At 33.2% G+C, this 12278-nt stretch overlaps 1 protein-coding gene across 1 annotated transcript; it reads left to right on the forward strand.

Annotated features, from left to right (window-relative positions):
* The first annotated feature begins 318 nt into the window (after window positions 1–318).
* LOC127735495 (kyphoscoliosis peptidase-like) lies at window positions 319–8293 on the forward strand. Its single transcript, XM_052245676.1, has 2 exons — window positions 319–578; window positions 7527–8293. The coding sequence occupies exons 1-2, from the start codon at window positions 465–467 to the stop codon at window positions 8067–8069; spliced, it is 657 nt and encodes a 218-aa protein (XP_052101636.1). The 5' UTR covers window positions 319–464; the 3' UTR covers window positions 8070–8293.
* The last annotated feature ends 3985 nt before the right edge of the window (window positions 8294–12278 follow it).

Below are 12278 nucleotides of genomic sequence, written 5' to 3' on the forward strand. Positions count from 1 at the left end.
CTTTAACAAAATGTGTAAATTTGAATGAATGTAAATGCATTTAAATATTATCGATCACTCTTAAAATATTATTAAATATATTCCGTTATAGCACAAGTTTCAATTATAGACAGTAAACTAAATGCTTTGTGTATATTTGTATTAGACTGATGTGTATCGAACCTTCTAGAGCGTCGAGTATAAGTAAAAACATAGATTCTGTCAAAGTTAGCCGTCTGACTGATAATGATAAAATAGATACGAGAGGACGTGTTTACCTTTAAACAATTTCTATCAATCAATTTCATCTTTAAACATAGGTAAATCGTTGTGTGCTTTCATTGGCTCCCTCGCTTTCACATCATTTAAACTTATAATTCTCATCTCTTCTTTATATTCTTCACTCGGGACGACAAATATAGCTCTGAACAGTCTGAGTCAATTTGTAGTAAATCAAAAATTTAAAATAATTAATTTGCAGAAAAATGGCAAAACCAGAGCTTCCACGGGGTTACTTAGGAGCTCAACCAAAGTTTGGAGACGTTGGACTAAGCACACTTAGTCATGATAATCCTGAGATTACTTTGGACACTAACGAGGTAAGCTACGCTTTTTTTACTTTACCATTTGTTTTTATTACTTTAGCTTCAATGCTAAACTACATATACTATACATATTCCTTATATATTTATGAGGTACTGTTAACATGCATGGTTAAGCCACGCTTTTATTTTTTAACTTCATCATCTGTTTATAATGCAAAACTATATACTATATATATTTTCAAAGGTCGATCTATGTGTTTTGGTCCTAAAAATCTTCCTGAAACGCCGGTTTTAAGAACCAATATGCTGATATTTCTGTTTTTAAAATGAGGTAAAACTTTAAATATACATTAAAGAAAGCTTAATATTTGATTTGAATTAAATAATCTTGTGTATTTTACAAGGATAAACGCCCTTTCAACATTATCAAGGACATAACTTTAAAAATTATATGAAAAGGAAAGGGGTATCTGAAACTTTATTATATCTTATTCAAATATTGAACGTGAACTCTGATTTTTCACGTACGGGTGATTTATTCTTTATTTTGAAACATAATGCAATGTGATGTTTAAATGCTCGATTATTAATATTTCATACTTTAAAATTAACGGTTAAGTTATTAGGAAGAATACATATGTCATAAACGTATATTTGATAATCGATAATTTTATTAATGAAATTTGAAATATTAGTAATCATTTATCGAACAATTTCTGCGAGAAATGATCAAATATTTGTTGATTTCCGCATGACTGTATAATGATTGTAATAAAGTTAATCAAAAGAGCACACATCAAAAGCAATATACATATGTTTAATATACATAGTTAACCTATATATCAAGCTTAATCACCGTAAGCATGGTTTATGATGTTGTGTATTGATACTGGAATTCTCTACCTGAAACTATCAGTAATAATAATCATGACGAAAAGAAAAGCAGAGATATCGCAATAAGAAAGTCGATATTAATCATGTTTATAACATGACGGAAGAACAGTATACACAACGATATACTCCGTGTAGGGACTCAGCTTCTGAAAGATTTCTATTCCAGAGCTTACGTTTTCTATGATGATATCCTTGATGGAGGTTTGCTGCATACAAAGAAGCTATTGAGCTAGAGGTTCCTTGTGGTAAATTTGAGGGCATCCCTTCGAAAGTTTTAATGACGCTATTATGAGTTGGTTGAATAATCGATATCACGACCCGTCTTTTTTCCCCGATTGTGATATTGCCGAATGAGACTTATCCCGGAATTTGTACTTGCATGAACACGACGGGTATCATGTGTGGATCAAGGTCTGCTTACCCTTCCGGGTCACCTGATAATATATCGACTTTTGTGGACTGTTGTTTAACCGCTCGTCGTTTTTCTTTTGTATGCCATGTATTTGTTGGTCTTCCTTCGACTTGTGAGTTTTGATTGCCCCTGTGGTATCACCCGCCTCTTTTTTATTCTAAGGTTTTTAAACATTGAAGTTTCAAACATATATTTTTAAGAATAAATATTTAACCAATATTACAATTCAAACTCCTAAGGGTGATTGAGTTAAGAAATCTGATTACATGGATTTCTATCGTCCGATGGTAAGGCCCAACTTAGCGGGCGTTCCTTTAGTTATTTTGGGATTTATAAATGAAAAGCCACGTCCGGTTGAAATTAGGATGTTAATTTCAACTGAGAAGAGTCAGCATGTTTCAGAAACTTTGTAAAATACTCTTATGGATTCAGATGATCTGTTGCAATTTACAATGTCCTCACGTCCGTTCAATTCCTTTTGCGGCATCTACATTTATGGTTTTTGATATAATCCACATTTGTTCAAGTTCTGAACAAGTGTGAAATATTCTCCACTTGACGTTATGCCAGAAACAATTAATTTATATTTCATTTCTTACTTTAAAAAAATATGATGATATGCTTTACACCTTTGGTTGTATAATCAGCTGACAATAACAACATAAATTACATGCACTAGTATTGCTTGGAAATTAGCAACCTTCACAATTTCATTCACCAGCTCCTAAAATGTCGACCTATCATGGTCGAATGTTGCATAGATAGTGTCAAATCCTCTTGTTCACTGAGGTAATTCGAGCCTAACATTTCCTTTAAGAATACGAGATTCTAGAAACAACAAAATAACAAGTAAACAAAAAAGATAAAGACCGCTGTACCCGAAACGACAAAAGCTCCCTGGATGATATACTGGTCCGGGACCACAGTTAATATTAAGTGCATTTCATTAAAACAATAAATGCATTCAAAAAATCCAACTTGCGCTTTCTCAATAAAATATATTTACAGTATAGTGTACTATTTGAAGACAAATTATACCAAAAATATAGAAAACTTCCATCTTCATCAGCTGTAACTTACAAAATGGACAATGTTAACTTAAGGGGGTCTTTAATTCAGTTTGAGAGGTTCAGGCGTGCTCATTTTTGACATCATTTCAACTGGCCTAAATCGCTCCTCTACATTGAAATTCATGACCCAACTTGTTTCATAGCGTAATTCCCCCTCTCCCACCCCTAATTGCTATTTAAATGCACAAAATATGAAGAAATAAATTTGAAACGTTGCAACCCTATAGATTGCTGTAGTTTTTACACTTCACCACAAAGGGCTTTCTCTTTAATAATCTTCATAAGAAATTAAAATGTAGATAGTGATATTACGACACCTTCTTTTTTTTGTTAAATAGATTTTAAGCAGATTTAATTATGTGACCAATTAAAAAAAGTAATTTTAAAGTTTCATTTGACAATACACCTTATCGCTATTTATTCCAATCCGGATAAGTTCTGAAATTACACAACTTTTTCATCCAGTTGAACCTATCTGGGGCCCTGTTTGAACAATGTATTTTGCATAAAACTTTTCAAAGAGACATTTTTAACCGTCGTAAACACTTCAAACAAAGCATCTTTATGGATTTAATTTGTGTTTTAAAAAAGTGGATTATAATCTATCAAAGTTTTAAAATTTTCGCTTTCTAAACTTTTTCCTCCCTCAGCTCGTTACTGATGATCTTTGTTTTTGCGACACTTGACCAAAACAGGAAGTTTTCTAAGTGACGGTTTTTTCCGGATTGGACTGAATAGCGATAAGGTGTATTTAGTTAATTTATGATAAATTAAATAACAGATCCATTTGCTCTGAATTTTCTTTACTCAAATTTATTTTTTATTAAACTTCAAATTATTGCTTGATACTTCGGTAAAGCAATTCTCTCATGAATATCCGTAAGTGTGTAAATTTAGTATACATATTGGCTTTTAACAACCATCGCCCCCATTGAGGCAGGTTGCATAGTGTTGCCCATGTCCGTCTGTCAAACTTTTGATTTCCGGATAATAGTTAAAGTACCGCTTGACTAAATCTTTTGAAATTAAAACACAATAACATGGACCATAAAATACAGGTCCATTTTCATTTTGGCATATGTTGCATTTACCGTTCAAGAGATATGCATTTTTTGTGTGTGTACATTCAAGGTCAAATTATGTCAACTTCGACATGTTTATGACATCATAGTAACATTACAACTGGCATTTATGCATTAAAGTGTCAAGATTATATATCATCCTATTCATTTATCAATGAAATTAACAGGATTTTGAAAAGATTGGAGAATTTACTTTTTAGCGATTTTAGGAGCCAGATAATGGCTCTTATCCTAACTCTCAAAAAGCTTCGGTGATCTCGTCGTATTAAGCACGCATGATTAGGCGAGTTCGTGGGGATTCGATCCCGGTATTGATTCAATCGAGGTATACTGTATTTATAATAAGAGGGAAAATATAGTCGAAATTATGTGTCGTGAGAAGGTTTATATGTTTTCCTGTAAACTATTACCTTGTGAGCGCTAGCATGTTTAATATGCATATGAATGTAATATTTGCCACTGGACGTAAATCATCCATCACTCAACCACACTTACTCTCATTTTGACATGCAAGTCAGAAAGATAAAAATTTTGCTTCGCTTGATTTATGTTTTTGGGTAGCAAAAATAGATGTAACCATAGGTACAAATCATAATACCTTCGTTACATAATGGTTGTCGCGACAGGGCGCTAACAATTAATTTTATTGTAAACGCGATAAGTATTCAAGTGTACCTGCATGATGCCTAATATCTTCACGTAATGTGAAAAGGATTTAATTTAAGATTTATGCTGTATATACCATTTAGATGACATGATACATAAACAACACTTTAAAAATATTCAGCACATCTGTCAGTGATCAAACTTGAGAATACAACACATCTGTAAAGTTTGTATGTGTATTAGAATTTGTTGAAAAAATGGATGAGTAATCAAGTTCACCCACGCTTGTGTCCCAATGAAAATGGCAGCGACTTGTCTAGGAAAGTAATGATCTTTCAATAGACTTGACTAGTTTGCTGATAAGATATGATGATAAACAATTGAAGACTGACTAACTATACAGGTCCATACAAATATAAGCGTGCGTGTTTCCTGGGTGGACTTCTAGTATCTTTCTTTAGTTTGCTAACGTTATACTTTACGCACTCGATACAGTCTCAAAGACAGTCCTCGTTTTCTATATATAAGGAAGATTTGTATGCATTCAAAGGAGATGTGCGGTAGATGTCTATACAAAATGAAAATAGCCCGAGCAGAGAAGTTATGAATTATTTAACAGAGACACCATGTTTCAAAGAAAGGCACATGAAAAGACAATACGATGTCAATACACTCTAATGTATATGCAATAAGTAAGACAAATTTTATAAGCTTGGCGAAAGAATAAAAGGGCAAATAAATAATATAAAAACATGTGATGTGATTCAGAATCTGCCAGTTTAAATTTACAAATAATACATTCTTCGTTTTTGTTTCAAAGCGATTGTTATTTGATGATTTAGCAAAAACAAAAAATCTCTTATCAATGCAGATTTTCACATTCTTTCTGTAAGTTATATCCAATATCATACCATCATGCATTGTCTAGATCTGCAAAAACCTTTTCAGCAGAGAAAACAGATTGTCTAATTTTCTGTACGGTACAATCAATTATATTTTGGCATTAACAATGCAGTCAAATCATCAAGCACTCGTTGCAGATATTTATTCAGCGTTTAACGATAAATAAAGCAAGCACATTCCATGAGAAACTAATTTGTTAATTAAAATCCAAATGAAAGTTTTGCATGTTTGTAATTGTGCAGTATTGGGATGCCTTTCAAAGGGTTATCCTATTTGAACTGTATAAACCGCACTCAGATTTTAGAACACCAATCAGACTTGATGAAGACTATGATCCAAATCTAAACATGTTCAATGTTTAGTCATACAGTCCTTTTTAGAATTCAACACTTTGATACTTTGGTTGCCAGAAATTTTGATTAATTGATTGTTGTTGTTTTTTTTTTTGTTTTTTTTTTTGTCTAACATCAAATGGCGAAATTTCATACATATTCATGACATGACGAGATACATCTAATAGGTAGGTTATACCTGGATAAAGGAGAGGGTAATATTAACTGCCAGTCAATGAAAAGGGCATCGTGGATAGGGACAAGACAATTGTTTGCAGCAACCCACATTTTTTAAATCCCTCACAACGGATTTTCAGTTTTCTATACATATTCTTATCGAAAACAAATTAAACAGTAAGTTTTCCAAAGTAGCTAGAGTGCAGATAATTTGGAGTATCACAGGGAAAAGGGATATGTTAGATACTGAAACAGTTTTCCCTTGCAGTTTACTAACCGGGACCCATCAAGAACTTTTATACGTGCAGATATCTTGGCACTTTCTCAAAACGAGGCATCGGCATAAACGGACCTCCAACAAATGAATATACATTTGTTTGTACATTTAGATAATACCTATATATCATAGTGCTTCATGTTCTACTAGAATTTGGCTCACTCTGCAAATGCATTAAAACATTACATGTGACTTTTATTTGCACACGATTTCCATGGAAACAAAAAGATAAATTTTATTGTGTATACAAATTCTACTATATCTCTGATGTTAACATTTATATTAACATCTCTTATGATTGTTAAGCTAACTTGATTTGCCTATTTGGACTTGCAAGTATAGAGATAAGATATTAACTAAGAAAAATCATCCAGAGAACTGACAAAATATATACTTTATGATATGCTTATGTTTTTGCATGCATCTCTTCGGAATCCATTAAAAGATAACACACGAAACAAAAACAATAATTGCATGATAAACAAATAAAAATCCCATCAGCTTTTTGATTCGTGAATCATAAAATTGCAAATGTAACAATGCGAACTTGTATACAAATTCCACATAATTTAACGGTACAGGGTTAGTAGTTATAAATAAACATTCTGTGTCTCTAGAATCTGAAATCCTTCCACATACTCTTCATACTATGAAGTGTTGACGCAGAGTTCAAGTTTAGTGAATTTTCTGTCAGAAAATATTGCATGATATTATGTTAAAATCCACCAGACTATCAGTTGGTCTTCTTACAAGGACATTTGTGTTTATGCTGGGTTTATCTCTTTCTATTGGGTATTTACCAAACCATTTATTATATTGAAGTCATAATAAGCTTATCTAAAAACAAAATCGATGTTCCATTACATGTTGTAAATAATATCATTTGTTTTTAGTCAATATTTTGTGTTTAATCGATGCTAACAGTACTGTGGTAATGAGACTATGAAGGAATGCTTTTAAACCCTGTCATGCTAAGAATGCACACGACATACATTCTGCGGATTGTCTAGTTTTACAGCACGTGCATGACGCGTTGTCTGTGATCACCTTCATCAGGTAGGCAAGAGAAAAAGTGTGATAAGCCAAACACATTATATTGTAGGTGCAATGTTTAATTACGCAACCTGTCAAAACAATGACAAGCCCATTGTAAAAAAAATGTTCTACCACTCAGTGACATATTATATCGTTAATTACAACAACGACGTAAGAGATTGCAGCGAACTTTATTTTCATTTTTTTATTTCAGGTTGAGATCAAATTTCGAACAAAATACCCTGTGAAGGTGACAGCAAACCTAGTAAACACTATCACCCAACAGGAATCATCGGACACTATTTTTACACAGACGCAGGGAGATGTTGTCAGTTTCATCGTTAAGATGTCGTCCGTGGGATATCATAAATTTCAGATTTTCGCACTTAAAGCTTCAGATGATAGTAAAACTCTTCCAGGAGTATACAATTATCTTCTTAACTGCACAAGACTGTCTCATCGGGTCTTGCAGTTCCCTAAACAATATGCTCAATGGAAGCAAGGCTGTTACCTGAGCGAACCGCTGACCATTGACCCTGATGGATCATTGAATGACATCAAGTTCCGGGTCTTGGTACCAGGTGCACATGCGGTAGCCATAACAGTTGGAGATAGCTGGACACAATTAGAAAACGTAGGGAAAGACAACTGGGAGGGACGTGCATCTGCAGTGAGGGGAGAGAGACTAACATTGAACGCTAATTACAAAGGTGCAGACAATACAAAATACGCAACTCTGCTGGAATACTCTTTGTAGGAAATACTATTTAATCTTCACTTACCAATTATAGGGCTTTACTATGTTTTATAGCAGCAATAATGTTCGAAATTAACTTTTCAACTTGTTATTTTATGAAGAGACAATCTGTCTATGCAAATAAAAATTGGGTTGTACCAATACAATAATATTAGTGATACACGATTGTTCCAATGCTTGAAATCATTTTAAAATTATTTGTAATAAATAACATATCCAAACTAGTATCTCTTTAAGAAGCATTTGTAAACTACAATATCATTCCAAGGTAGTCTAGCATAAAGTTTAATTGATATAGGAATTTTCAGAGGATGCGCTTTGAATGGAAAGAGGTAGAACTGATTCCTCTGTATTTGTTTCGCTGGCCAAACTTTCTAGAATTCAAATAATAGAGGCTTCATAATTTACTGAAAATAAGTTTCAACAAGTCAAGATGTATCCATAGATCCATAAAATCAAAATAATATTTCAAGAGTCGTACGATACTAAGGGGACATTCAAAACTTCTAGGTCTTAGAGAAACTGACAACGCAATGGCAAAAACACAAAAGACGGCGAAAAGAAAAAAAACACAAAACGCATAGAAAAATAGACTGAGTTACACGAACCCCACCAAAACCTAGTAGTAATCTCAGGTGCTCCGGAAGGGTAAGCAGATGCTGCTCCACTAGTGGCATCCGTTAAAAAAGAGGTGAAGGATACCAAAGAGACATTCATACTCATAAGTTGAAAATAAACTGACAACTAAAAAAGTAAAAGACATACAGAAAAACAACAGTACACAAAACACAACATAGAAAACCAAAGACTGAGCAACACGAACAGTGAGACATTCCTGTTGAAGGGAATGTCGAGATGTTCTTTGTTAAAGAATAGCAAGAAGGACATCCTGGATAACAAAAAAGGATTTAATTTGTATCTGAAAAGCAACTCATGGCCATACTCCTGTGATAGAATACCTGTGTTAGTTAAGAATGTCAGTCTAATTCATTTTTAGATAAAATTCTCAAAAGCCCAAATCGTGAAAATTGCAATTCTTCGCCATCTTTCGGCATTGATAAGTGACTAAATGTTGTTACAACCTTTACATGCACACTCAAGAGCAGTGATACTATAAATTTTGATAAGGATTGAAATACTTTTAGTAAAGGTTTTAGTGTAAAATTAACTCGTGGGAAATTGGCCCTACCTCCTTTGACACCAAAGCTACCTCTAACCCATACCACACTTATATACCTAAAAAAACGTATAAACGACTCGTAAAAATCTTGAAAACCGAACATAAACAGAATTTTTCTGTTTATGATGTTACACCTTTCTTTACTTAATATTTTATTGTCCTTATGTATACGAATTTCAAATCACTTATATATTTTATAACCATCTTTAAGTATAGTAAACGTTCCTTTAACAGACAAATGTTATTTTACAAACTGAAAATTTGGTCCTTCAATACTTGTCAACCAAATTAGCAACGTTTGCAGACACAAAATAAATGATACTTTTTAGAAACAAAGCGGTCCAAGACCGCTTGCAAGGAAAGTAATGACCTTATTTACTATAATTTAAGACTAGGAGTGCAATCCATATGTTTTAATACCAAGCTTTCTTACAAGAAGATACGATAAATGTTATGCATTGCCAAGAGTTTGCCCAAGAGCACCCATGTCTTCAATATTTTGTGTTTTTTTAGTAAAAAGAAATTCAAATGAATACTCCTTATTGTTTTGTTAGTGTGGCTTATCTGTGTATAGGATGCTAGTAATATTCATATTGTCTTCCCTAATTATTTAATTTAAAACGCATTATATTTTAACCAAACACAGTCAGGGTCTTCATCATCTCAGAATAACGATTATTAAATGTTAGTAGAAAAAGATAGACGAAACATACCAAAAGAACATTCAAACTCATAAGTCGAAAACAAGCTGACAAGCTGACAAGCTATGGCAAAAAAAAGAAAAGAAAAACGACCAAAAGACAAACAACAGTATAACAAAACACAACATAGAAAATTGAAGACCGAGCAACACGAAATCCACCAAAAACTGAGAATGATCTCGATGCTCCGGACGGGTAAGAAGGGTAAGCAGATCATGCTCTAAGGAAACAGGTGACAGGTCTAATACGGTATGGTAGGTCACATTCGTTTTAATTGTTTCTCATTTTGATATGCATATCGGGGCCTTTTATAGCTGACTATACGGCAAGGGTTTGAATATTGTTGAAGGCCGTACGTTGACATATAGTTGCTAACATCCACGTCATTTGGACTCTGCTGGATATAGTTGTCTCATTGACAATCATACCACACCGCCATATAAATTAGACTCATCATGAACAGTCATGTGAATGGTATTGACAAAAAAAGATGTACACGTATAAAAACAAGGAGAAAGGATAAAACACAAAGAAAAGCACAAAATTATTGTGATTGCATCGTTTTAATCACCTTGTTATAGTGGTAGGAAACAATGGTCCGCTAATTGTTGTATTTATAAGATGAAGTCGCTATTATATAAAAAAAAAATAGGGATGTCAACGAGTACTCGAGTACTCGAATATCGTTCGGTAGTACCGAGTGTCGAATACCAAAATGATACTCGACTAATCGGTTTCCAGATAGAATGTTATTGCCTTCTTAAACAAAAAAGAGTGTTTATTAAGAGCAAATATTAATCAAAACTAATCAATACGTTTCGAATGTTTGCGTTTAATTGTCATTTAAAATTCCTTCGAACAGAGGTAGGCTATGAACAAGAGCACCTTTCCAAGGCTTACACTTTTAGCTAATCGTGTCCTAGTCATTCCACCATCTCTGTACCGTCAGTGCAAATACTTTCATCAGCAGGACTGTTAGTTACGGAATAAAGTTGAGAAATCGAATCGTCCCAGAAAAAGTTGACAAGATAATAAATAAGAACAAATTCGTTGCACCCTGTGTCGACCCTCAGAGAATGGTTAACGGCATCAGTAAGTTCTAATCATCACCTCTTTGTTGATCATAAATTGTTTCTTTACGATTTCCAAATACTGTTGTTTGAGTAATCATTTTTCTATTGATGTTTATTAATTAGTTGATTAGATTATTGCCAGTTTACATAATAAGAACATGTAGTAAATGAGCTATTGATTATGGTATAAAATTCCTGGGACTACTATCTAGTCCTAGGTAATGATGTTGAGGGTTTTACGTCCATAAGACAACGAACCACAATACGTAAAATAGGTATAATTTTGTGTTTCCATTTTGTAGATGTTTTTCCGAGCGAGTACTCGATTAGTAAATCTTCATCGAGTTGACATCCCTAAAAAAAAAAAAAACTTCAGCATAACACCAATGCCACCAATTATACTACTTTACATGGATTTTAGCGAATAAGAATGGCCTCTTTCGAAATATGTATTTCTTAAATGAAAAAAGTTATATATGTAGACAATGTGAACACAATATGTTTTAATCTTTAGATCAATGACTGTTCTCAGATGGAATCCACTTTAGCAGTTCAATGGAGGGAGTGTTAGCTCGCAAGCAAAACTATCGTCTTAATATAGAATTTGAAACATTCAAGTCTTAACATTTACATTTGTAAAACTTATATTTTGTGTCTGGTGTGCTTATTTTAGCTACTGCTTTTTACAAGCCAAAGTGTAATATTATAAATAAGCAGTCACAGGTGGTCTACGAAAGCAAAAACTGCCCCTATCGAACATTTCATACTTTTGAAGTGTTAGTGTTAGTCTAAATTTCCTTCTCAGCCAACTTTGAAAACCTGTCCATTTAATTTGTTTTTTTTTATTATCTGGTACATGTATACCTGTATCAAACAACGGCAATTTAACAAAAAAATGTCCTCGGTTCCAGGAAAGAAATTGATATTGATTTAATAAAGAGCCATTTAAAAGTGTTTCGGGGTATTTAATGATCGGTTCTTTTTCTAAGAAAAATATCATATATTTTTATGTACCTCTCAAGGTCACATCCGATGTAGAAATGTGCCATTAAAGGGGAAAAAACTTCAAAAAGGAGTCGTCTGATGACTTCGGCTATGTTGATTTACTTGGAGATCATGTCTTTCTGATCATTTTGTGATAAAGTGTCTATCTATCTATCTATTATACTTTTTAAGATAATAGGAAATAGCGTCTGACAGTTTAGATGTAAATGGACAGTAGGTAGATCTCAACATTCTGAACATTTTTGCCCCG

This window comes from Mytilus californianus, unplaced genomic scaffold, assembly GCF_021869535.1.
Source record: "Mytilus californianus isolate M0D057914Y unplaced genomic scaffold, xbMytCali1.0.p SCAF_3, whole genome shotgun sequence".
Taxonomy (NCBI): Eukaryota; Metazoa; Mollusca; class Bivalvia; order Mytilida; family Mytilidae; genus Mytilus; species Mytilus californianus.

Coding starts and splice junctions, on each gene's coding strand:
- LOC127735495 (XM_052245676.1), top strand. CDS start 465: ATGGCAAAACCAGAGCTTCCACGGGGTTACTTAGGAGCTCAACCAAAG. Junction 579..7,526: donor TTACTTTGGACACTAACGAG/GTAAGCTACGCT, acceptor TTTTTATTTCAG/GTTGAGATCAAATTTCGAAC.